The 26,557-nt window shown below is 41.0% G+C and overlaps 1 protein-coding gene across 2 annotated transcripts in view; it reads left to right on the top strand.

Annotated features, from left to right (window-relative positions):
- ATP6V1H (ATPase H+ transporting V1 subunit H) overlaps window positions 1-21,360 on the top strand; it is a 100,956-nt gene extending 79,596 nt beyond the window's left edge. The window contains exons 12-13 of one of the 2 annotated variants that reach the window (XM_058668629.1): window positions 2,635-2,748; window positions 20,949-21,360. In XM_058668629.1, the coding sequence (XP_058524612.1) occupies window positions 2,635-2,748; window positions 20,949-21,009 (175 nt within the window). In that variant the 3' untranslated portion in view covers window positions 21,010-21,360. The remainder of the gene's footprint in view (window positions 1-2,634; window positions 2,749-20,948) is intronic. The other variant, XM_058668628.1, reaches the window with a different exon arrangement.
- The last annotated feature ends 5,197 nt before the right edge of the window (window positions 21,361-26,557 follow it).

Genomic DNA, 26,557 nt, shown 5'->3' with positions numbered 1-26,557 from the left:
CTACACTGGTGAGAACATTGAAGCAATTCTCCAGCTGATAAAAACAGAAATTTTAGAGTAAACTTTAAATATCCTAAAAAGCACAGAACTATTTTCATATATTCTTTTTTTTTAAAGATTTATTTATTTTTATTACAAAGTCAGGTATACACAGAGGAGGAGAGACAGAGAGGAAGATCTTCCGTCCGATGATTCACTCTCCAAGTGAGCCGCAATGGCCAGTGCTGTACCGATCCGATGCCGGGAAACCTGGAACCTCTTCCGGGTCTCCCACACGGGTGCAGGGTCCCAATGCATTGGGCCGTCCTCGACTGCTTTCCCAGGCCACAAGCAGGGAGCTGGATGGGAAGTGGAGCTGCCGGGATTAGAACCGGCGCCCATATGGGATCCCGGGGCTTTCAAGGCGAGGACTTTAGCCGCGAGGCTACGCCGCCGGGCCCTATTTTCATATATTCTTAGTCTTTTCCCTTATTACTACAGTTTAAAAATTGGGCAAATTTCTAGGAAATATGCTAATGGGAATTCTATTGTTTAGTATTCTCCTTATGGTTGTTTAGATCATAATGTAATAGCACAGTATGTTATGATTCCACACACATTGATAAAATATTTATGTTTCCATTTTCATTTCTTTTACATGAAAGCAGGTATTTGCATCCACATAATAGAATACCTTCTAGAGGTTGTAAGTTTAGTGAGCACAGAAACAGTGCAACCTTCAGTGTCATAGTGGTGGAAAATTTGAGATCCCATGGGCATATTCCAAGCTCAAGTAGGACAGGTTGATGCGTTTGTTCTGTATTATAAACATTTGTCCTTTTCTAGATCTACTTACTGCCATATCTTTTGAACTTCTGTGCTTGCTTTGCTGATTTTGCTGCTTAAAATGGCTCTCAAAAATAACATAAATATTCCTAAGTCCAGGAGACTGTGACATATGCACCTGAGGAGAAAATGTGTGTGTCAGAACAGCATGCTTCATGTGAAGTTATGGTGCTGTTGCTCCGCTAGCCTGATGTGCAGAGCAAGCCAGAGAACGAACATAGCTCTCTGGAGCTTGGCAGGAAATCCAGAGCAGCTGGTGAAGGGCCTTGCTGACCATTTTAAGGATTTTTGGTCTTTTTGTTAAACCACTAGTGGGTCTCTCTCTCTCTCTCTGTCTCAACTCTGCCTTTCAAATATATATATTTGTGTTATATATAATATTTATACATATTTGTATAATATTTATGTATCAAAGCAGTGGGAATTGTGGAATTGTCTGCAGCAGGGAAAATAATAGAGAGTTTTGCAAAAGCCCTTTTTGACTACAGTGAAGAGAGTGGATTAAATAGGATAAGCCCTTGTATTCCCAGCATCACCGTCGTGGCAGCAGACACAGGCCCTTACATGACAGGATGTGGGCTCAGTGTCCTTTGTCTTTACAGCATTTGCAGGGAGGAAAGCACCAGGTTGACTAACCTATATCGTGTAAATAGCCCAGTTCGTGTGTTAGGTAAAATGACTTATTTAAAACATAGTGCCTGGCACATACAACCTCCATTAGTATTTGGTTACACTCATGCTGTGCTCTTTAAGACTGTATTGAATTGAAGAAATAAAAAGGTGCTAATAAAAAAAAAAACCATGAAAATGTGTACAGATAAAAACCTATCTCCATTTTACCCTTGACCTCTTTCCATAAATTTCTTACCTATTCTAGGAGCTTAATGATCTGTGATATTGTCTTAAATCATGAAATGCCCCATTGTATTATAGTGTCATTCACTGTGCAGTAGAGGTGGAGGGAGAAGTTGTACTAGAATAGAGAGACTTCATAGCTCCATTGCAAAGGAGCAGAGCACCTCTTTCTTTTCGTGAAACATAGAGCCATTTCTCTCTATTTTTTGCGTCTGTAGAAAGTAGAGTTTCAGGATGTTGGGGTGCAGGAGTAAGAAGCAGTGTAGGTTGGAAGTCATCTGATTCCACTACTGAAGATACGGATTTTATTCACTGTCTCCTTTCCAGAGGTCACCTGTCATATCCCAATGTTGTGAGAAAGGAGGGAATGTCTTAAGATCAGACCTTTTCTGGGACATTAACATGGATGTTTTCTAATCCTTTGACCCCAGCTATCTGTGTTTATAACCTATGCCTACTGTACAGCTCAGTAACTGGTGACTTGGTATTGATCCAGTATTATTATGAATGTTAAGTGGTTTTCAGTATTGATTTCAAGCAAGCCAGAAATACTTGGAATTAGTATTCTCGTATGTAAAAACTTATCATCTAGAATACTGTGGACTGTGAGGTATCTACGTACCCCAGCTGTTGCAGGTATTTGGAGGGGGAAGGCAGATGGAAAGTATTTCTCTCTGTCTCTCTGCTTCTCTCCCTGTCACAATTAAATAAATCTTTTATGAAAGAGATGAGAGTAACAGTTGGGTTTGTCCTTAGGAGTTCAAGAGAGAACATTTGAGTACTTTGAATTTATGGTACAGAAATAGTGTAAAAATGACATGTATCAGTTCATTTATTTATAAATCATAACTTTTCTTTTAAAATCGGTTGGAGCTTCATCCAGGAACTTGCTGTTCATGAGTAGAATGAGTTTGAAAATAATTGCCACATCTTCACCAATCTTGCATTTTGCAGGGTGATTGAACAGCTCGGTGGGAAACAGCTGGTAATGAATCACATGCATCATGAAGACCAGCAGGTCCGCTACAACGCGCTGCTGGCTGTGCAGAAGCTCATGGTGCACAACTGGTACGTGACTTCTCTACGCTCAGCTTTTTGTTCACACGCTTACGTTGGTCTGCAGGCTCCTGTTTGACCATTTGAAGAGCTTATATGTGAAATTGGCTCATGAGTGAGCATTTTTAAAGTTGATCATTTTGATTATCAATTAGGAAATGTATTTTAGTAATTCAGAGCAACAATGGAGGACTTTTAAGGAGATGAACTGTAAAAAAAATAAGAGAGATGAACTGTACCAGTGATCTCACAAAATGTATGTTCAAAGAAGTGCTGTCAAAAATGACTCCAGAGGTGATGGAAAGACCCTTGTGGCATAAATGAACCTGTCTGCTCTAGAGTTGAAGTAATACAGTTATCCTGCTGAGTCTTGTACAATTTTGTAAGTTTTGGCTGTTGAGCATATAGTAAACCTGAATGGGTTTTGCAAGTTCACATAAAAACACTAAAAGTTGATTGATTGAATCTCACGTTTCGCTTATAACTTTTTTTTTCTTGCTTTTGAAGCAAAGTCACGCTTTTCAAGATGACTGATCTTTTCTGTAAAATAAAAAGCAACTGCTCAGACATATTTCATGAGCCAGCTGTTTATGTGCAAAACTGACAAGGGTTTCCTTTGTCGTGGCTGGCTGTAGCTGTGGGTTGGCTCTGCATTACTTTCAGCACTCTTGTGGCTAAAAGTTCAGGTGGTTTTCAGTTCTCCACTTCATAGAAAGATGCTCTGAAGTGCTTCCCTAGAAAAGAATTCAGAGTGCATTGGAAAGTGTACATTTGAAGATGCAAGCCAGTGCAGGGTAGGAAAGTTCCCAGGAGTGCTACTGTGATATCATGTATTAAAGGTTATGATTTTGTCACTTCTCTCATAAATACTGATATTTATGCCTTCCTATGGCAGCTGCTTTTTGAACATTTGCTTTGTGCCATGTTAGGTTAATTGATGGGCTATAGATATGATGGAAATAAATGCAACTTTTTGTGTAGGATGGATAGAGAACAACACTTAAGCAGAGATAATAATGATAAAGTACCAGCAATATAGCTGTTTTTTGGGCCCAGTGAGCCTTTCAGGAAGAGCGGATAAGAGAAGGCAAATGCCATGAAGTTAAGCAGGACCTTGGCTTGGTTAAAGCATCATATGGAGGCACATTGAGTTACAGTAGTTGGGGATTGTTGCTGTTGCAAGCTGGAGGAGTTGGGCCTCTAGGCATGCGGGTGAACACCATATGTTGGGCTGTCTGTCCCCTGCATGAGACTGTTCTCTGCTTCCTTTGTGTCAAGGGGTCAAGATGGGAAGTTGTCATTCAAAGGAGGCTGCAAGGGCCAGCTTTGAAACATAAGTGGAGGAGAAGTGGGTAGAGTTAAGTCATGCAGAGTCCTGTAGGATGTTGGAGTCTTGCTATTGTGCAGTGAGGTGAAAACCATTGAAATACTTTAAAGCAGGGGCAAGACAAAATTTGTTCATATTTCAGAAGAGCACTATGGCAGATAGAAGGGATAGTTTAAATGTGAAAGCAACAAGAATGTTCTGGTTGCTTTCCATAGTGGTCTAGGACAGATATTGGTGACAAGGTTAGATGACGAAAAATTAACAAGAAAAGTAGATGCATTTGGGGGAAATTTCAGTGTTGCTGGCAGTACTTGATGATCTGAAAGTGTTTTTACTTTCTGGATGTCCCAAGTGCAAGAAGATTTAATAGTGTTGGTAGCGGTTCCAATCAGTAAGCATATTTATATCAGCTGTTTTTCTAAAGATGAAAGTTTTTTTTTTTTGGTTGAAATTAGAGCTGCTAAAATAAACTTTTTATTTTTATTAGTAAAAGTTTTTTAATCTGATAGGTCTGTTAAAGATTTGCTGTTGAGTTCAATGTTTTTCTTGTTTGTTTATTTTGTATATAGTGTTTATTTGGTATTGTATGCTCTTATTTGAAATACGATGTTGATGTTTTCTCTTTGTCAATGAAGAAAAACTTTTGGTTGAGAAGTTTGGTTGTGCAAGGATCACATAGTGAGATGAAAATGTTTAAATTAGGTCTTCCCTTGAATTTAGGAACTTACCTTGGTTTTTCAATCTCTTATTGTATATGTGTCTTTATAGACAGAGGATTTGTTCATTATTGGCTACAAGTTTTCTTTTTTTCGCCATTTCTAATTATGTTCCAGAATATTGGGTGCTTTAATATGACACATCTCTTTTGCATTTAGTGGAGAAGCTTAGTAGCAGTTTTTTCCTATGTATTCTGTATAAAAATTTTTCTTGAGGAAGATGAGAATTCATATATGACCCTGTGCTTCATTGTGATTTATTCCATGGCTCTTTTTACCAAGGCATGAAACTGCTCCAGCAGTGACAATTCAATATCAGATCACTATGAGGCTAATTATAGTATAATAATATAAATGTAAATAGTATAAATATAGTATGGTAAGCTAAATTATTATTTGGGAAAAGTAAATCTGCAAAGTACATCCCCAAATGAGAAAGGGATTTCAATCAGTGCCTTTATACAGGTTACCTAAAATATAATTTGTAAAAAAAATTAAATTATGCTGGTAAATATTCTCCTTTTTACTTATCTAAAATATGAGCTTTTTGACCCTAAAGATTGCTACTATATTCTGAAGACATTGGTTGATGGGATTTTATGAAATTCTTTTGGACTTGTTTACTTTTACACTATGTAAAAACTTGAAAACACATTGATTTTGTTTTCTCTTAGCCTTATTTGGACTTAAATGGTTGTTTTTTAATACTCCATAGTGAAACAGTTTGTTTGAAAGTAATTAAAATTCAGTCGTGGATGAAAAGCAGAGTTGGAGGTCTGTGTGGCAGCCACTCAGCCTCTCTGGACTCCAGGGTCATCTCTGATCACTGTGTGCTGAGAGGCCACACTTTTACCCAACAAAACCTTGGACTTTTTATTGTTCTACCCTAAATGAGTTGATATCTTTTGATATTAGATTGTTCTGGAAATTTCTGCCTGTTAAACTAAGTCATAAACTTGAATATAGTAAAGTTAACTTTTCTTTCTGCGTAGAATTTGAAAATAATAAGTATAGTATTAAAATTACTTTGTAAGTGCAAGTTGGATACTTAGAACATCATGGGACTGGGCTGCCTATGGATGGTAGTTTTAATTCTGTTTTTGGAAATTGGAATATTAGGTTTGTTTATAATACAGAGAAAGATTTGAGTTTATATATGGCATGGAATATAGTTATATTAATGTGAAAATAGAAAATAATTCTTTTTCATGATATGATTGATTCAAAACTTTTAATTAATTACAGGTTTCAGAATAGCCAATGTGTCTCCCCCTCTGCTTAATTTCTGCAGTAACATAAAAAATGGGTTACAATAACCCTGATGAGGTTAGGAAATACAGTAGAGGAATAGAGTTAATAGGAGGGAGGGGACAGTTGGCACATACTAGGCCTGCTAAGCATAGGAGGTCTGGCAAGGTGATACAACTCACAGATGTTCCTCCAAATGATGCTTACAGATCTTTTCATATTCACAGTGGCTTCTCTTGTTCTTTTCATTAGTATGGGATTTTTGTGTTTATAAATTTGACAGGATTTATAAACTTATAAAGAGCTTTTGTGTATACTCTTAGTCAAACGTTATATTTTAACATCGTAAAATGCCATCATTTTTCTCCTACAGAATGATTTTAAGTGTAATCAGCCTGTAATTCAGAAGCAACAGTGTGTGCATATGGACAGCTCAGGACATGAGGAAAGAAACCCTGAATTTTGTAGGTAGAGGTTCTTGTGTAGAACTTCCTGTCTCTGTTTCTAGATTCGTTTTCAACCTTTTAAATGGACTAATAAGCTGTAGTAGTGGTACCACTCTAGATCTTTTATATATAAGTAAATTAATATAACACAAATTCAGTAAGTCCCAGGTATAAGTAATGCTTCTTTGTTCTGTAATGGTTTAATTTGCCTAGGGCATTGTCATTTATCTTTGTGGTGTAGCCATACATAACAATTAAGATAGTAACTCTTCGATTGAAATGAAGAAGAAAACCTTTTACCATCAGTAATTATGATACTAAAATATTTGGTGTGACTTTTAAAAGCTAGATTTAACATTTTCCCAGAGTTAATTTAGAAAATTAGTGTCTTCATGGGTACCTGGGATTTTTCACATTACTATGAAAACATTTTTAGTGGGTCACTCTTCCAAAATATCTAGGTTTTGTGTATTTTAAAATATATATATATATATATAAATGCACCCAGGTTTAAAACAATACCAAAACCAATTCCTAGTAAAGAAAATTCTTTGCAGCTATTTTCTCACCATCATTTGATGATGACATTTCCTAGTCTAAAGATGCTCTGACTGTGCTGGTTAGAAAGGTTTATTATGGCTAGGTTACCTTTTTATTTCTTTGAACACTGTGTACCCTCCACTTAATTCCAGTCACTTTGGAAATGCCAGCATAACATAAATTTTACATTGTTGCAAAGCAGCAAGTTCAATTCCCATTTGGAAGATATGGAAAATAGAAATAGAAATGACTGATAGATGCTGGAGTCTGTATAAGCAGAAAACCAAGTTAGATTTTATACATATGCATGTGGGCTCTGGATTGAGTTCATGTGTTTGTTTGATTAGGACCTGCTGCTTAGGCAAGTGAACACCTGAACTGAGTTTTGAAGGATCACTAAGTAGCAACAAGCGTAAGCTTCCAGTAAGAAGAGATAGAGAAAAAGGAAGTAACTTGCTTTGCTTTTAAATGTTTTCTTTCAGTGGATATATATATAGTCACTGCAATATTTCCTCTGGGCTTCATGTGTGTGTGGGAAATAATCAAACATCAATAGAACAGACCATAGACTATGCTAAAATTAAAACTGAGGCAAACTTTGTACTTAGTCTCCAAGAAGTTTAATTACACCTTAAAATATCTTTCTAGTTTCTTCTATGTATGTCACGCAGATGTTACATTTTAATGGGAAAACCATAAACTCAGGTGTTAATGGGAATGAATTCATAGCTTTTTGTCACTATTTAAAATATGAGGAATTTACCAAAAGCAAGTTGATAAGTTTGTTGTCTTGATGTAGATATTTTTCAATTAAAATGTTATTAAATTTACATTTAGCAAGAATCATGTAGTTATAGCTTTTTTGATATCCTAGATTATTATTTATAAGAGAGTCAGAGACAGAACTCCTATTCCCCTGATTTGCTCCTCAAATGCCCAGCCCAAAGTTGGAATCAGGGAATTCAATCTTAAATTTCCCATGTGGTGAAGCCATGATCCAGGAACCCACATTGCATTTTGTTGTCATTGTCTTTTAAGTCTATTTTGTTTTTTTTTTAAGATTCATTTATTTTTATTTGAAATGCATATTTTGCATAGAGAGGGAGAGACAGAGAGAGGTCTTGCACCTGCTGGTTCACTCCCCAAATGGCTACAATGGCTAGAACTGATCTGGTCTGAAGCCAGGAGCTGGGAGCTTCTTCCAGCTCTCCCACATGGGTGCAGGGTCCCAAGGCTTTGGGCCGTCCTCAACTGCTTTCCCAGGCCACAAGCAGGGAATGGGATGGGAAGTGGAGCAGCCATGATACAAACCAGCATTCATATGGGATCCTGCTGGATAAAAGGCAAGGACTTTAGCTACTAGGCTACTACGCCAGGCCCTCTCTGCTTTGTGTATCTTTTTTCTTTTTGAAGTCATGAGAGTGATTTCTGTTTCATTTAATTGCTTTGCTTATATGCTAATGTGACTATAGAATCAGGAAAATTATATAATTTGTTAAATTAGTATTTAAAAATATTGAAGAACTGAGATAGGCATTTAGTCTGACAGTTAAGATAATTACACCCTTGTCAGAGTATGTGTGTTTGATACCCGTCTCCAGCTTCTTATTAATGTAGATTCTAGGTGGCTGAGATGATGGTGCAATTAATAAGGCTTCTGACATCTTGGGAGACCCAAATTGAGTTCCCTGACTCTCTTCAGCCTCAACCTCAGGCCAGCACAAGCTGTTATGGGCATAGCAAAGAGAATTGGTAAACAGGAAATTTTTCCTCTTTGTTTTCAAAGAAATTATTTGTACCTGTATTAAATATCCATTTAAAAGATTCTTAATCTAACAATATTCAGGACATTGTTTTTCCTCCCCTCTCTCCATATTTTTATCATTTTGTAATCTCTGAAGTAATATTTCTCATGTGTCTCTTATGATTTGCTTTTTTACATTTTAGAGTTTCAAGTATATAGAAGTTACTTGTAGGTGATGGCAAAATACTTTGTGCCTTTTTATATGTTTGAAGAGAAAGCATACAATTGTTGTGAAAATTTTTTACTTATTTGAAAGCCAGAGGAAGACACACACACGCACCGCTTTATCTAGTGATTGACTCACATGCTGAGCCAGGCCAAAGCCAGGAGGCTTGTCAGATTTCCTGCATGGATGGTAGTGACCCAAGCACTTGGGCCACTTTGCACTACTTTCCTTGGGCTGATAGCAGGGATCAGAAGCAGAGCAGCCAGGCATTGCAAGCTGCAGTGTTACCTGCTACATCACAGTGCTCAACCTGGCATCTTTAAGTAATATTCTGAAGTTACTCTGGGTAGCATGGTATAGTAGTGCCTGTTTAAAGTGAATCTGGTGGCTGTGACTTATTTTAATCTTGTTGAGTTTTCTTTGTGAAAATAAAAAAAAATAGGTACCTTAGACTTAAAATATTAAATATAAACCCTTTTAAAATTGACTATTTAAGATCAGATTTTTTGTTGTTGCTGTGACAAGCAGGGACCAGTTAGTCTTTAATCTTCTGAAACTCGTGTTTTTTTTTTTTTTTAAATATTTAGTTTTTGAAAGAGTTACAGAGAGAGGAAGAGAGGTAGTGAGAGATCTTTCATCTGCTGGTTCACTCACTAAATGGTCCCAAGAGCCAGGGCTGGGTAGGTCAGAGTCAGAGCAATGGATTTTACCAGTTCTTACCTCATTTCTTTAATATTTTTAACTATGAATTTAACATAAATTATATAATTTTCTTGATTCTATATTTAAGTGGGCACAAGGAAAACAATTAAATGAAACAAATCATTCACATGACTTAAAGAAGCCAAGGTTGCAGGGTGCGAGCGAGATCATACCAGACATGTCTAAGGCTTATTAAGGAGTCTTTATTAACCAAGCTTGGTGATAATAGAGCACAATAGCAAATCACAAGTCCATACAGCAATCCAATCAATCATAATCCAGCCAATCATAATCCCAAAAGGAACAAATGGTCATTATCCTTAATTCCATCCATTAAGCTGAAGACCTATGTCCCAGCTTCCCCAACAATATAAGCTATCCTAAGAGACATGAACCTGGACACACTTACAAAGCTGCAGACATTCACCTTTCCCTGGCTTCTCTGCCCACATTCCACTACTGCTTGGCCTCACCCCTCCTGTAACTCCTGACAGCACACAAACCAGAAACAACATTATTATAACCATTGCCTCTTCTAAGCAGTACACAGGGACCATGCTCAGAAGATCACCTGTCCTGGGTCAGCCAAGAGTTGAGGTGCTAGCGTAATGGAAGCACCTGGCCAGAAAGAGAGAGAGAGAGAGAGAGCCCCTGCTTCCTGGGCCTTTTAAAGGGGCTTGTGAGGGGAGTGGTTACACGACAATGCAATACCGTCCCCTCTCAGTTGATAGGTGAGTCACAGGTGGGCAGGAACGAATACCTAAGTGTTGTGAGTTAAGGAGTTAATTGGTGCTCATTGGGATGGGCAGGAACAGGAACTGGGCTTGTAGCTGAAAATGCCTAGACTAATTGGACTTGTCTGCATCCAATATCCTGGCTAATTTAGGACATGGGGGAAGTGGTTGAGGATGGAATTATCATTCCATTGCTGTTAGGACTCAACTTCAGAACAGAGGGTAAAGAACACAGCCAAATTTCATTTGCCCACTATCACTGGCTGCACCCCGTAACAATTCATATGACTTAAAGAAGCCAAGATACAAAGTGCAGGAGCCCAAGCACTTGGGTCATATTTTTGTTGCCTTCCCAGGTATATTAGCGGTAAATTGGATTGGAAGTGGAGCAATTGGGACGTGAATTGGTATCATATTGTATCCTTGCATTTCCAGCTACACCACGGTGAAATAAAATTTTTAGTTTGATTTTTATGTGGCAAAAAGGTTCCTGATCGAAAACAAATGGCTAGTAGAAACTATTTTGCTTTTGTGTGATAGTAAATATAATATTATTATGGACATATAATCAAAGTTGACTGTTAAACACAAAAGAAAATGTGTAGTAGGTTTGTCTATACAACAGAAAATTGACCTTTGTTGAAAGTGTTCTTTTTTTGTGGCATGAAACTAGAAAAATTTCAGTAGGGTGTCTCAGATGAAAATTTCTGAATGATCTTTGGGTAGATTGAATATAACTTGTAATCTGAAATGTGTGAGAGAATTTTGGCTTGTACCATTTACTAATTTTGTTTCACTTAGTTTTTTTCTTCAGTTAATGGTTTCTTGGCAGTGATGGGTTCAGTTCATTATTAGGGAATTTCAGCAGGTTGGTGCAAATGCACGTTCTGGAAAAGCTGTGTGCAGCTTTCAGAACATCTTTATATCAAAATAGACATTTCTTGTTTTATTTATTCCACAACTTTTTGAAGTACCCTTGTGTTACACTTCTAGAAATATCATTTACGTTTGATTTGAAAATTAAAATTGTTTTTGAGGGGTAGCATAGAGAAGTATTCATCACACTGGAATTCTAGCTGTTTTCTTTGTTTCTCTGTGTCTTTTTCTCTTTGCTTAAATTAGTCTTGAATCATATGCTATTATCCTAATTGGGGTGGATGACGTATATGGTCACATTAACCTTGCTGAGCATTTTCTGGAGTGCTCAAGAATTTCTGTGTCATTTATTATTAACCTTTACATTGTTATTTCTGACACAGAACAAGCAGTCTTTCTCTTCATTTGCAGGGTGAGAATTACAAGAGGGACAGCAGGTGATGGAGGAGCTGTTACGTGGGCACTGTGTCAGCACTGCTGCATGTTAGATTAACTACAGAGGAAACTTTCATATTCATTGTGTGAAAACAGTTTGAGTGTGTGGAGTTACTTAATTTTTTTTTTAAAAAGATTTATTTATTTATTTAAAAGACAAGAGTTAAGGGAAGAAAAAAAGGAAAGAAAGAGGGAGAAAATTTGAATCTGTTTGTTCATCTCCCAAATGGCCAAAATAGCTGGGCCTGGACCTAATTGAAGCCAGGACCTTGTCTCCTCATACCTGTCTCCCATGTGAGTACTGGACTCAAGGACCTCATCTATCCCCACTGCCTTCCCAGGCACATTAGCAGGGAACAGAACTGCAAGTAGAGCAGCTGGGACTTGAATTGGTACTCTTGTGGGATGTCAGGGTCATAGGCAGTAGCTTTATGTGCTATACCACAGCACCGGTCCCGATTTAGTATTTTGTAGGTAAGCTGTTACTTAAGCAAATCTCATCAAGTTTGCTGATCTAATCATATGCACTTGCATGAAAGCTGGTGTACATATATCTCACATAAATATTGCTATTTTTATTCAAGAGAAGAAATCATTGGAAGCATAGGTTCAGCTAATGGTTGAACAGACCCACAAAATAGCCCCAGTGTAAACAAGGTGGATGTGTTTCTGCCTTCCTTTAAAATGTGGGACTGAGCAGTGCTTGGATCCAGGCTTCCTTCCAGGTCAGTGTGCTTGCATCCTTGTGCCATGGCCCTCGTCCCTACTGCTGTTCCAGACAATGGGGAGAACCAGGAGTTGCCCCCCATCCCCGGCCTTCTTCTTACACTTTATTTACCAGTTCTCAGTCAAGAACTATGAGTGCCTGTGGACCAGCTGGAAAATACAGTCCTGTTCAGGTCGTCTATGTACTATACCAAAATTCAGGGGTTCGCCTCTCAGGGAAGAAAGAGACAAAATAGGAGGGGACAACTGAAAGACTCTTTCTTGGTTGTAAAGCCTGCTATGTCTTCTTATGAATTAAAATGCTAACTGCTTTTATTTTGACTGTAGGGTTTTGGATAGATAATTGATGGGCTGAGACTAAAAGAAAAACACCTGTAGGAAGCTGCAGATTCAGTCCAGTCTGTACATCATGAGCGTATCCAGAGTAAGGCAGGATCAGGGGTTAAAGAGGATAGGATGGATTCAGTATATTGGGGAGGTAGAATCTGTAAAACCTGGAAACCAATTGGATGTAGAGAAAAATAGGAGAGGGAGACCAGCAATTCTCCAGGTCTGCCACTGCTGTTCTTAGCTACCAAACAGAATCAGACAAAGCACAGCTTCCTGTCAGTTGCATGTAGTGTGCCGGTGTTTCATAACCTGCTTCATTCTTTAACTAGCGTGGAGCTCCTTTTCAGGTGTAATTCATACTGAAGAAATAACTGGCTGACATGTTGTGGTTTATTTTAGATTTTTACATATATCAGGGGGAACTGATTTTCAAAGAATAATTTTGTAGGCTAGGAATCTTTTCAGCTTAATTATGAAGCTAATTGAATTTCATCCTTATACCTATCATTAAAACGTCAAACCTGCTTCCTAAAATATTGTTTCTCCACTGTGGGTTTAGTTGAGCATTCTTTTGTTATAAGCAGGCTTTTTTTTTAAGTTACATTTTTGTTTGAGCAGCTTTGTACGAGTGGGAGTGGTTGTCTGACTGGTGTCTGAGCACATTGCCCTTCAGGAGGAAAATGCACCCTGTTTAAAGGTCCGGGATCTTGTAGGATTCTTCAGCTTCTTTCACTTGACAGTCATTGAGCACTTAATTTATTCAGGCCCTGAACTGACAGCTAGAGGAAGGCGGATGACATCCTCTGCTTTCAGGTGCTGTTAGTCTAACATTCTAAATATCCTTTAGGACAAAGGAGTCTCTAGTTTAAGTGGACTTAGTGTTCCTGTTGTCTTTTTAACAAGTTTAAAATAAGTTTCCTCTTTAAAAGTCATTATAACAGCACAGATACAGATCCATGCTGCACATTGTGTAAGATGTGCCAGGGAGGGGCATGCTGTGCATGGTACAGATTGCTTTTGGTTGCAGTTACTTGCTCATCAGGAACCAGCATCTTGCAGAGGAAATGCAGAGTTTGTTGCCAGCTGTGGTTCTTTGGGAGGTTCAGGGCTGGGAGTGTTCCAATCATAGATCAGACAAAGGATGACACATGTAAGTTAAGTCACTGCTTATCTAGGGATAGCACTGGTAGAAGGAGAGTAACGGGGGCCTGTTCAACATAAACTAGTAATGACACTCAGGATTTGGATAATGCTGTTTAAATTTTTGTAGCTAGTTGAAAAGATTGGATTACTAGAATTCCTTTAGGAGTTGTCGCCGACCAGCAGCCACACTACCTATGAAGCACACTCTTGAGGGTCTGGGAAAAGCCGGAACGGCAACCGGACCCCTTATTGCCAAAAGCAGCTGCGTTTATACCCTTCTCTCTGCTGCCTTTTTCTCCGTTGGTCTTAGCTTTCCTCCCTGCTTTTCTAGCCCTCTCTCCACTACTTTTCTTCCTGTTCCTCTCCTCAAAGGTCTATATTGCTTTTGTGCCGCTCTCTGCCGCTTCTCCCCATTTTTCTCCCCATCTTTCTCCTTGTCCCATACACCTTAGCTTTTCGCTTAGCTTTTCTACCCCTCTCTGCTGCCCCGTTCTTCTCGTTCTGTCCGTCGTTCTTCTCCTCTTTCTTCTCCTTGTCCCATAAGCCTTAGCTTTTCCCTTAGCTTTTCTACCCCTCTCTGCTGCAACGTTCTCATTCTGTCCGTCGTTCTTCTCCTGGTATTTCTCCTCGTCCCGAACGCCTTAGCTTTTCCCTTAGCTTTTCTATCCCTCTCTGCTGCAACGTTCTCATTCCGTCCGTCATTCTTCCTGTCTTTCTCCTCATCGTCCCCTCCTTAGTTTTTACCCGCTGCTTTTATACTGTTCTCCACCAATCACTTCTCCCCGTGGGTCCACTTGGCGCTACCTGATAGGCCAGTAGCAATGACATAATCGCAGTGAGGGCATCAGCCTATCCCCGTGACTTCCTGTTTACCTGCTGGCGGGATCAACCCCGCCACCTGGCCGTGGGCCAGCCACCATCCTGTGACGGCCTTTCCTATTCCTTGGAGCGGCTCTGGCACCCTGCTCCCCACAAGGAGTAATAACTTGTTATTGTGAATTTAAATGTGGTTGCTTTTAAAATATATGCTTATGTTTCTGAGAACTATAACTTGTGTAGACTTTCCCCCCCCACCCAAGGATTGTTGACTTAAAATAAAATCCATGGGTCAACTGTTTGGGGATTCTACTAATGCTTTAAATAACCAGTGATTATGGGAATGTAGTTGAGAAGATAAATTGAGGATTCACATTATGATGCTCTTGAGTTTACTCTGCTTACATCTGTATAATAATAGCTCTTCAGCCAGTGGGAAGTAGAATAATATATTAGGAGGCAGCGCTGTGCAGTGATTAAGACTGTGAGTCTTAAAATCAGGCAACCCTGGGCACAGATACACTCTCTGCAACTAGCCTATAAAGTGGGACTCATCTTTCTGTTTAATGAATATCATTGTGTGAAGAATAATTAAGGAAATGTGTATCAAACAAGTAGTTCAGTGTTTAAGTAAATAGTAGGCACCAAAGAGTGATATGTATTTTAAATACCACATTTAAATACTACTCAGGGCCTGGTAAAGTGGCCCAGCAGCTTAAGTCCTCGCCTTAAACGCACCGGGATTCCATATGGGCACCAGTTGTAATCCCAGCGGCCCTGCTTCCCATTCAGCTCCCTGCTTGTGGCCTGGGAAAGCAGTCGAGGATGGCCTTGGGACCTTATATCTGCGTGGGAGACCTGGAAGAGGCTCTGGGCTCCTAGTTTTGAACTGGCGCAGCAGTCGCCATTGCAGTCATTTGGGGAGTGAAATCAGTGGACGCAAGATTTTCCTCTCTGTCTCTCCTCCTCTTTGTATATCTGACTTTGCAATAAAAAAAAAATCTTTAAATACTACTGAATTTTTAAAATATTGTTGAAACAGTTTGACTAAATAGTTCTTACTTTTACAGTTTAGATATTTCTACCTATTGGAGTAAATTATTTTTTACTTTCTTACTTGTTATGTAGGAGAAGCTAATATTTTTTAGTTTGCAAAAACAGTTAACTTTAAATTTAATATTTAAAATCATGGTAAAACCTGGGGAATCACTAAATTTATGAACAAAGGTATAATGAACTTGGATCAAAACAGTAATATATAAAATTGTTTGTATTATTGTTCCTTTACCAAAGATAAGTTTGAATTATGAACAGCTACAAAGTTCATATATTCTAAGATAAATTCTTTTCATATATATTGAAGAGTTTTTATTAGTGACTTGTATTATATCAACTTATTTCCAAAGCAGAATATATAAAGGTTATGAGAATATGACTTAATTGTAATTTTAGTGATTATTATATTAAACTTCCAGAAAGAAGTGGGGTATAAAATTCTGGGAATGTTATGATTATAATTATGAAAAATTTACATGCTGAAAGAATAAGGAAATAGTACAAAAATGATAGTAACTGGATTTTCTGTTAACCTTTTTGTGGGAGGCAAGGTAAAACAAATAAGAGGTTTTGGATTTTCATTGACTGATACATTAGTCAGTCAGCGTTTACTTTCTTCTTGCCAATAAATTTTAGTAGTAAACTTGTCAGTAAACTTGTCAGTTCTGGCTTTAAACTATATAGCTGAAGTTACCGTGTATTCAGATTACATGGTAGAAGTTAGCATATTATACTCGATCAGTATCTTCAAGTAGATTTAAAGAAAAGAACAACAGTGCTTGACTTTTGAAACAACTTAATAACTGTGACAGTATGGCTTAATTAAGCTATAACAGATCGAAGGCCTGTCTGATGTTCTGAGAGTTCCTGTAGCTTGGGTAGGTGTTTCTGTGTGCCTGAGCTTCTGGAAACCAGAGTAGAAGCCAGAGAGTGACCATTGTCCCAGCCTGCCTCTGGGTCCCCTCTCAGCTGCCTCCTGGGCCCATTAGGACTGCCAAGGACTCCTCAGTCTTTCTGAGGAAGCTGTAGATTTTTTTTTTTTTTTTTTTTTTTTTTGCACTGGACAGTGTGATCTCTATGTCAGCAGTTTTGGGTTCTTAAAAAGGGGAATTGTGTTCCCACTACTCAGTTTTTCAGTTTCAGAACTGTTGGATTCTAAAACATTTCTGTTAGGGGTGAAATTAAAAAGAAGCATTAATGCTCCCCAGATTATGCTTCTTATGTAGTTAGGGACAAAGATTTAGCTCCTGAAGATTGCTGATATGAGGCAGGCTCCTTTTGAGTACACTATAAATGGAGTTTTATTGGTGATCTTCACATAAAAGATGAACTTGGTACTTAAGATAAAGCGCTTAAACCTCTCTTCTTGAGTCCTTTATTATAATTATAAACCCTTAGAGCTAAAACCCATACTATTTTTTTCCTTTTGCCGATAGTAATGTAATTTAACCTGAAGAAATGATCCTCACCCCGTCAGTTTCTAATCTAAGCAAAACCGAACAAAACAAAGATAACAGCATCTGATTTCTGCACCTTTCCAGGCTGTCCTGGGGAAGGGAACAGCCTACCTCACAGGGCACTAGAATATGCAGGGGGGATCACGTGTGGGCGTCCTATGGTAAATGCTCCATGAGTGCTTGTGACAAAGTGGGAATGGAGGTGGTCAGTCTCTGATACATGTTAAACATTGCTGTGGGTGGGTCATGAGGATTCAGAGGCAGGTGTATCCTGCATCTTGGGGGTGTTTCCTCTGACAGCAGGCAGCCATTCAGGTCCAAGGGAGCACACTGTTACATTTTGTGAACCGAGATCAAAGGAGTCAGTTTCCTTCCATGCTTTGACCAAACAGGTCCTTTTCTTTCCTGCTTACTTGATTGCTGTGCTTGTATTTGTTGGAAAAGTGGTCTGACAGAGGAAAGATCTTCCATCCACTGATTTACTCCCCAAATGTCCCCCAACAGACTAAGGAACCTGGAACTCCATCTGAGTCTCCCACATGAGTGGCAGGGGCACAGTGACTTGGGCCATCATCTGCTGCTTTTTAAGGCACATTATTAGGGAGTTCAATCAAAAACAAAGCAGCTGGGTATTGAACTGCCTCTCTGATAGGGGATGGCACAGACGGTGGCTTAACTTGATGCGCTATCATGTCAGCTCTGATACTTTTCTAAAGTACAGTACTTTTCCCATTTGAGTGTCAGCTTGCCTGTGGCACTTTAACAACCCACACACCACAACAGATATGACCATTTCAAGAAATCCTGGGCAGATTTCCATTCTGCTCTCTATACGTACCGTGTGGGCTTTTATCTTGAGTGACCTTTGGCATTTTGTGACCCTACAGTGTGGCAAGTCAGGTTGGGAAAGTTCTGAAAGTGGGCCCTCAGCCTGGATGTTCTCAGCTGGACCAATTGTGTGTGTCTGTGTTCCTTGCCTTTCCCCCAAATGCCATATTTTATAAGGATGCTTTGTTAGACAGAGAAAGGGAGACCGGGATTTATCCACATGCCAGGCACTCAGGTTATGAAGTTGGATGCTTCTACTATCTGCCTGCAAATGTGGATAAAAGAGTATAGGAGAGGCTGTTGTCCAAGAGAACAAACCAGGAGATGAGCAGAGAGGCAGCCATGGTTGGATTTAACTCTAAATTCCTGTGTTAGAACAATTCACCTTCAGGGTGTTGAAATATCTCCCTGCTGTGACCCTATTTTACCCTGTTTGTAAAGATATCAATGCTTTTCCCACCTCTAAGAATTCACTTTTGTCTCCTATTGATAAATGAATAGGTGCCCCCAAGTCTCTCAAGGCCTGTGTGTGTGACCATCTCACAGGACCCTTTGTGTCACTTAGCAGTTCACATTGTGAGCTCCTGAAGGCTTTGCCATGTGATCTTGCCAGTTGTCTTGGAAACTCATGCTAGGACAGGGTCCTTGATGTTGGTCTTTGATGGCAAGAACCAAGGCATAGTAATTGAAGGCAGCATGATATCTTTGAGTTCCCTTTTATAGTGTTTTCCAAGAAACTACACTACACAGAGGAGCATTCAGAATCGGAATAGTTGAAATCCTTCTTGAAGTGCATATGTCTTATTTCAGCCATAATGACTTAGGCATGTGTAGAAGAAAATTAATGTAAGATCTGGAAGTTTTGCGATAGAATCAAACCCCTAGCCACCCACTCCAAAAAACAAACCCTGGTAGCCACAGGTACTCCTTAACTACAAGGCCCTCCAGAGGAGCGGCATTAACAGTTGTCATAAACTTGGGCGTTTTTCTTGCCTGATGAAATGTATGGGATGGCTTTCCTGTTAGTCTTTGCATAAATTAGACATAGCTATTTACAGAATGAAGATTCCATTGCCTAATTATGACAGGCTAGTTCCTAGTAACACGAGAATATTTAACACTTTAATGTGACATCCCAAATTAATGAGCCAGTCATCAGGTCTCTCTAGGAAGGCTGAAAAAAAAAGACCATAAACTGGTTTTCATGATCCGGGAAGTTTCAGTGTCAGCTTCCCAGCACTGGTGGGCACTGCTCACTTTCTTCAGCCTCTGAGGGGGCCCGGGGCACCTCTCAGGGACCCTGGATTCACAGGGCTTCCCAGATTCTTTCCTGTTGTTTCTTTACCAGTGTGACATTTCATCCTTTCTTGCTGTGGGAGATTTTTGCTTCACATCTAGGTGCTCTGAGCTTGACTGGGATGGCAGAGCAGAGTACATGTCAGGTAGAACGTGCGGTTTTTTTCTCTCCCCTTACTCAGGCCTCTGCAGAAAGGACGAGTAGCGATTTTTATTAGACACCGATAACACCCCAAGCTTGTTTCCTAGTGGTGTTAAAATAAGAAGCAGTAGGCACTGGCATTGTGGCATAGTGCATTAAGATGCTACCTGCAATGCCAGCATCCTGTGTAGGTGCCAATTCATGTCCTAGCTGTTCCCACTTCTTATGCAGCTCCCCACTAAACTGCTGGGGGAAATAGCAGAAGATGGCCCGAGAGGTCAGGCCCTGGCACCCGCATAGGAGAACTGGGTGAAACTCCTGGCTTCTGTCTGGCCCAGCCCTGGCCATTGCAGCCATTTGTGGAAATGAACTAATAGGTGCATGGAATGTATTTGGTGTGTCCCTCATTCTTTTTCCATTACTGTGCTTTTCGAATAAATAAATGAATTTTCAAAAGAAGAAGAAGAAGAATGGTTAGTTGATAAGGCAGGAAGGGAGAGTGCTGACTCAAGGTACCTGGTGCTCATCCACTGTGCCCAGTCTTCTTCAGCCCTTGCAGGAGCATTGCGGCCCCCGGGCCAGCATGGCTGCCCATGAGGTGTGGGAGTGGAAATGTAAACTCAAGTCTCTGGAATACATTTTTTTTCCCGCTTTTAGTAAGAGGTGGTATTTCTCGGATTTGTTTTAGAAAAATCTCTTAGTCTTTGTTAGTTCTAAAGCGAAAGTTTGGAGAATGCCTCACAGTTATGGGGAAAAGATTGTTCTCTGCCTTGGAATGAACAGGGGCACCTGTATGTTACTTAAACTAAGCCGTGGTGCATGTTCAGTTTTTTCTGTGAAGAAGACTGGTATGCGCCTTGCGGAGTGAGCACGTCACCGTTCTGCCCGTGTGGTGGTTCCGCAGTTCTGTATGCCTGTCTGTGCAGACGCTCCACCCTGCCGTGCTCAGTTGTGTGCCTCACAAGCCAGGGTTGTGATCCTGGATGTTATTCTCGGTGCTGCAGCAGAATAATGTTTGCTTGCAAGTTCCTCCCAGGGAAATTTACATCTGGAAATTGCATCTGGAAATTTACTTTTCATGTAGGGAGGTCGCTTGGAATTGTTAATGCAGTTGACATTTTTGAACTTCTAAGATTGCAGAAATAGCCATGGTAATAAACAAGGCTTTTGTCTGAGCAGAGGAAAGTCTGCTTGCGATGCCTTGTGAGCACTCGTTTGTGTGTACAGAATTACTAGGATACATGCGGTAGAGTACTTTTGAAACGTGAAAAATTTAGTTTGCTACTGCTGTTTTATTATTAGCTTTCAGGTGCTGAACTAAATCTGTGACAGTGGTTTGTGTTTCAAGTTTGGCAGTGAATCTTTGTTACCTAAATGCTAACTGGACTTGTTTCATACTTCTTACTTATTTTTTTTTTTTTTAGGGAATATCTGGGCAAGCAGCTTCAATCGGAGCAGCCTCAGACTGCGGCTGCGCGGAGCTGAGCGCCACCCCGAGCCTTCCCGACCTTGGCCGAGCACCTGGAGTGGGGCCCTCGCTGTTCAGAGTTGAGAATAATTTTCATTTTGACTAGGAATTTCCTTCATTGTGTAGCTTTTCCCTGTGCTATTAAAAAAAAAGTGTTTGGTCTTTAAGTTGTGTAAAAGTAGTTGCTTTCTGTATCTAAAGAAAATCTTAATGTTATATATACTGCTTATAATGCCTATATTTATTGTTCTTTGGAAATGAATAGTTATTAAAACATTCTCACTCCAGACATGTCGTTCATGCTTCTGTTGTGCTTTATCAAAGCAAATTGGAAGAATTTTTGTTACAAAATAGTAAATCACAAATAAACGTTTAAAAATTATCTATCACCCACCTGCCTGTCAGCTGTAGTATATGTCTGTCCATCTGTCAGTCATTCATCTGTCATCTAAGATCTGTGTTCAGCTTTCTAATGTATCATTTATCTGTACATACAGGCTTAGAGTTAGCAGTATTTAGAGGCTCTTAAAATCTTAAATTAATTTTTAATATACTGTGGTATTTCCTTTTGGAATTGGATAAAAAGTTTTAGTTTTAGATTAATTTTGTTGATATCCTGTATATCCTTAAAAAGAGATTTTTAAAATTCATTTATTTGAAAGGCAGATTAACAATAAGAGAGCTTCCCTCCCCTGGTTTATTCCCCAAATGGCCACAATAGCCAAGTCTGGCACCCGAAGCAAGCCTGAAGCAAGGAGCCTGGAACTCCAGCCTGGTCTCCCATGTGGTTGGAAGGGCCCCAACATCTGCTGCTTTCCCAGTCACTTCAGCAAGAAGTGGGAATAGAATATCTGGAATCCAGACCAGCATTTCAATGTGAGATGCTGGTGTCATGAACAGTTGCTTAACCCTCTGGGCTATATGGTCAGCCCTGGTTTCATAAATTTTTACCTGGTTTTGTTTGTTTGGTTTTTTTAATGCTTAAAGTTTGTTTTGTTTTTAGTACTTTTTGGCTTAACTATTGCTGATATACTGATTTTATTTTTCCCCTTCTTATTTCTTTTAGAGTACAGTTTTTCACAGGGCAACCATGGCATATACTTACATCATCCTACCCCTCAAATCTGAGCCTTTTAAAAATTATTATTTTTATTTTTGATGATTTTTACATAGTTGATTAGGGTGATTAGGGTCAAGAGCTACAGGAAGGTGGGTGAGATCACCATTTCCACTCTTTTTCCTTTCTATATCTGGGGGAAGGAGGGGGACAAGAAGAGAAGTCACACTCAGCCTACCAAACGCCTCTGCACCCTGGAATGGAGGGCAGCCAGCCAATGCCACCTCAATGTTCCCCGATGTGGGCATGCTCTGAGGGTCCCGTTCATGAGGTTTCGATAGCTCAACAGTTCTGAATTACAGCTGATCTTGCCGCTCCAAGCACAATGAAATCTCTTTAGAATCCACTGGCTGACATAATCTAACTTAGAGTCTCCATTTGCTCAGTTACTCACTGCCAACACTTGGCTGGGGTAGTTGATCCATTTGTTCTGTCCTCTGTCCTCTGTTCTGGAACCAGGTGTCCTCTGCAGCCTGCAATGTACTGCCATATCCTCCATGTGCACCTGGATATACTGTTCACTACTCTGTCTAAGCCACTGAGGAGGCCCATCTCTGACACATGTACTCCACGGTCAGACCATGGAACCTGCAATTCTCTCCATGGTTGGGATTCTTAGTCCAGTGGTTCAGTTAGGGGAACCCCCATAGAAACTTGATCTGAGGTGATCCCCGACCTGATTCTTGTGTGTGCTTGCCAAAGTTCGTTGCCTCAGTCAGTTTATGCACATGCTGGTGGTTGCGATTGCTGTGTCAGTTGTGTCTCCAACCCTGTCCTCTACACAAACCAATGGGTATTTCAGCCCAGCTCGATCCTGCCCACCACACAGTAAGCCTTTATGTACACCAGTAGGAGTGACCTGCCATTACTCCCACCAGGTCCACCCCCTGCCCTGGTTCCCATGCTTACAGTACAGCAGACTGCTCCAGTCTGTTCCATATCACATTCATCTCTCATACATGTCAATGGGCATTGTAGCCTAGTTCAACCCAACCAGCTCCACTATCCAGCCCACACGTGCTGGAGGGTGCCATTCTGTGTCTAATCATGCCTGTCCCATTCCTGGTTCTCACACTCACCAGTGGGAGTGGCAACCCAAGAGGGAGGTGCCCACTGTTTTCCTACTGGGCCTATTCCCACTCCTGGATTTGCACTCTCCAGGTGATTCTGCAGTTTAACTTCACAGAATTAGCTCCCTATGCCAGCTTCTGCCACCTGATACTGCAGCAAAGCCCATCCAACACGCACTCTGACTTATGCATGCACCAGAAGGAATAGTCAACCCAGCCTAGCTTTCCCCTGATCCAGCCCACATGAGGCCAAGAAGTGTTATATCCCTGCCTGATCTGGTCTGCCCCAATCCCAACTCACACACTATAGTGGGAGTGGTGGTCAAGCAGGGGCCCATCCATAGTTCCCCCTCCTAGCTTCACCCCCTTCTCCAGGTCTCACTTGTGCCGTGGCCCAGTCTGGCATGGCCTTCCTCTCCTCGACATTTTCCACTGGGTGCTATAACCTGCTGTGCCCAGCCTAACCCCATTTCTAACTCAAGCTGGTGGGGGCTACAGCCTAGTCAGCCCAGCCAGCCATAGTCCTCGTCCTCATGTGAACTGGCTTGTGTTGTGACCCAACTGGCCTGGCCCACAGTCTATTCTGGTGCTTGGATTCTCCAGAGGGTGATACGAACTAGTCCAGCCTGGTTCACCCCTCACATGCATCAAATGTATGCTGGTGGGTACCATTACCTGGCCTGATCTGGGCTGCTCTCTATCAATGTTCTTACACTCACCTGCAGGAACTGTGTCCTGACAGAGGAGTTGCCCAAACTCCTCCATCAGAACCTCTCCCAAGGCCTGATCTCGCGAATACCTACTTAGGCCCCTGATCCTGCTAGGACAGGAGGTGGACTTAGCAGGATCAAGGGCCTTTCCCAACTAGCCTTCCACCCATTATGGTTTTTACTATTGGGTATTACAGCCCAGCCAATCCTGGTCTACACCCCGACACAGCTCACACACGGTTCAGGAGGGGCACAGACTAGCCTAGCCCATTCTACATCTACCCTGGTTCTCATGAGCACCAGTGGGTGCTGGAGTCTAGTCCAGTCTGGTGCACCCCAGACCCAGTCCACACTTGTGCTGAGGGACACTGCAGCCATGTCCAGACCAGACCAAAGTCCCACTCCGGTCCCCATACTCACCCGTGGGAACCACAAACCAACCAAGGTATCCCCTTTGCTCCTCAACATGTCCTGTTTCCAGCCACAGTTCTTGTGTGCCAGTGGTTACTCTGACCCAGTTTGGCACAGCCCCTCACTTGTCTTGGCCTTTGCCTTGGGATGCTATAGCCTGGTCTGACCTGTCCTGACCCTAGTCCCGAATCTCACTGGTGGGTGCTGGAACCTGGCCCTGCTCAGTCTGCTTTGATCCCTAGCTCATGCAAACTGGTAGGTGTGACAGCCTAGCCCAGCATTACCTGCACTTTATCCTGGTTTCTGCACTTGCCAGTGAGCTAAGGTTTTTTTTTTTTTTTTTTTTTTTTTTTTTTTTTAAGATTTATTTATTTTATTGGAAAGGCGGATGTGCAGAGAGGAGGAGAGACAGGAAGATCTTCTGTCTGATGATTCACTCCCCAAGTGGTTGCAACGGCCACTGTTGCGCCGATCCGAAGCTAGGAGCCAGGAACTTCTTTCCAGGTCTCCCACGCAGGTACAGGGTTCCAAGGCTTTGGGCCGTCCTCGACTGCCTTCCCAGGCCATAAGCAGGGAACTGGATGGGAAGTGGGGCTGCCGGGATTAGAACCGGTGCCCATATTGGATCCCGGGGCGTTCAAGGCAAGTTCCTTAACCATTATGCCGGGCCCCAGTGAGCTAAGTTTTGCTGGGCCCTGCCTGGTATGCCCGCCTCCAAAACTAACCCACACATTAGCCAATAGTTGGAGCTATCTTGCCCAGCCTGCCCGACTCCCAGGCCTGGACCACATTCTCACCAGTGGGAGCTATGATCCTTTAGAGGAATTTCCTAAGTTCCTCCAATTGGCACACTCCCAGACTCAGATCTCACACATGCCAGTGGGCACTAGGCCCTTGCCTTGCATAGTCTGCTCCTCTGTCTTGGCCTAGAATGAGTTGGTGAATGTTGTGTTCTGGCTTGCCTCACACCCTGTTTAAGGATGCACTTGTGAGTGCTACAGCCTGGACCTACCCAAACTGTTCTCCATCTCTGTACCCGTGAGTGTTAGCAGGTTCCATGGTCACACCTAGCTCAGCCCATCACCACCCCAACTCTTGAGCTAACCAGTAGGACTTGAATTTTCACAGGATTTGGCCCACATATCCCCCACAGAATCCACCCTGGACCTGGTTCTCTTATGTGCTTGTTAAGTGTCATGACCTTGCCTAATGTGACCTGTTCCCTTTTCCGACATTCAGTCAGGTACTGGGATTTAGCCCTGCTAGACAGGCCCCAAGCCCTAGCCTGCAAAGGAATGTTTGGCTATATATGAAAGAGCCAAAGTATTGTGTTGAGAAAACAATGTTTCATTAACCCAGATGAAGTCCACTCAGCCTTGGGTCCATGTTTATTTTGCCTTTAGATATTTGTACCTCTTTTCACTCTGTTGCAAAATATCCAATCCTGTGGTCATGCTGCCCGATTTCTTTGCAACTTCAGGTTGGTTTCTGAAATTCATAAGCAAGTATGACTTGTTGAATTTAACAGACAGTAGTTAATCACAAACTCAGTAGTTAGTGTTGTTAATAAGGAATAGGAAAGATGTTTTTGGTATAGTTACAGTTCTCATGGAAATTGTTAGTGCTTTAGTTTCCAAGAAATACTTCAGTACATGAGAAGCAATACTTCCATGTCATCATGCTGTAATTATCATCCTGTATTGTAACATGAAGCATCTCCATGTACCATTTCTCCCATGAACATTTTTTAAAAGTTTTTTTTTAAGATTTAGTTTTATTGGATAGACAAATTTACAGAAAGAAGGAAAGACAGATGGTTTGTTTCCAATGGTTCATTTCCCAAGTGGCCTCACTGGTCAGAGCTGAGCTGATCCAAAGCCAGGAGCCTGGAGCTTCTTCCTGTTCTCCTACACAGGCTTTGAGTCATCCTTAACAGCTTTCCTGGGCAACAAGCAGGGAGCTGAATGGGAAATGGAGCAGCCAGGCTCCATTCCTAGCCCAAGGGCTGATGGGGCATGTTTATTTTGCTGTGGCCAACCTTTTTGTTTTTTCCACTAAAGCTTTTTAAGTCCATGTTGTTCAGCTGGGCTAGTCAATTACCCAAATTTCTCCCTGACCCCCACTTTTTTTTGGGAACCCAACCAGGGCAATGTATTTAACCTGAATCCAGTGTTGTCTCATCCATTAGAAACACTTTCTCTCCTTCTTAAAAATCCTTGTATTTCATGGGCCATCAGTTTGTTCTCACCTTATCAAA

The sequence above is a fragment of the Ochotona princeps genome, chromosome 9 (assembly GCF_030435755.1).
Source record: "Ochotona princeps isolate mOchPri1 chromosome 9, mOchPri1.hap1, whole genome shotgun sequence".
NCBI lineage: Eukaryota > Metazoa > Chordata > Mammalia > Lagomorpha > Ochotonidae > Ochotona > Ochotona princeps.
The sequence above is the reverse complement of the archived record's forward strand: the minus strand, read 5'-3'. Positions and strand labels throughout refer to the sequence as shown.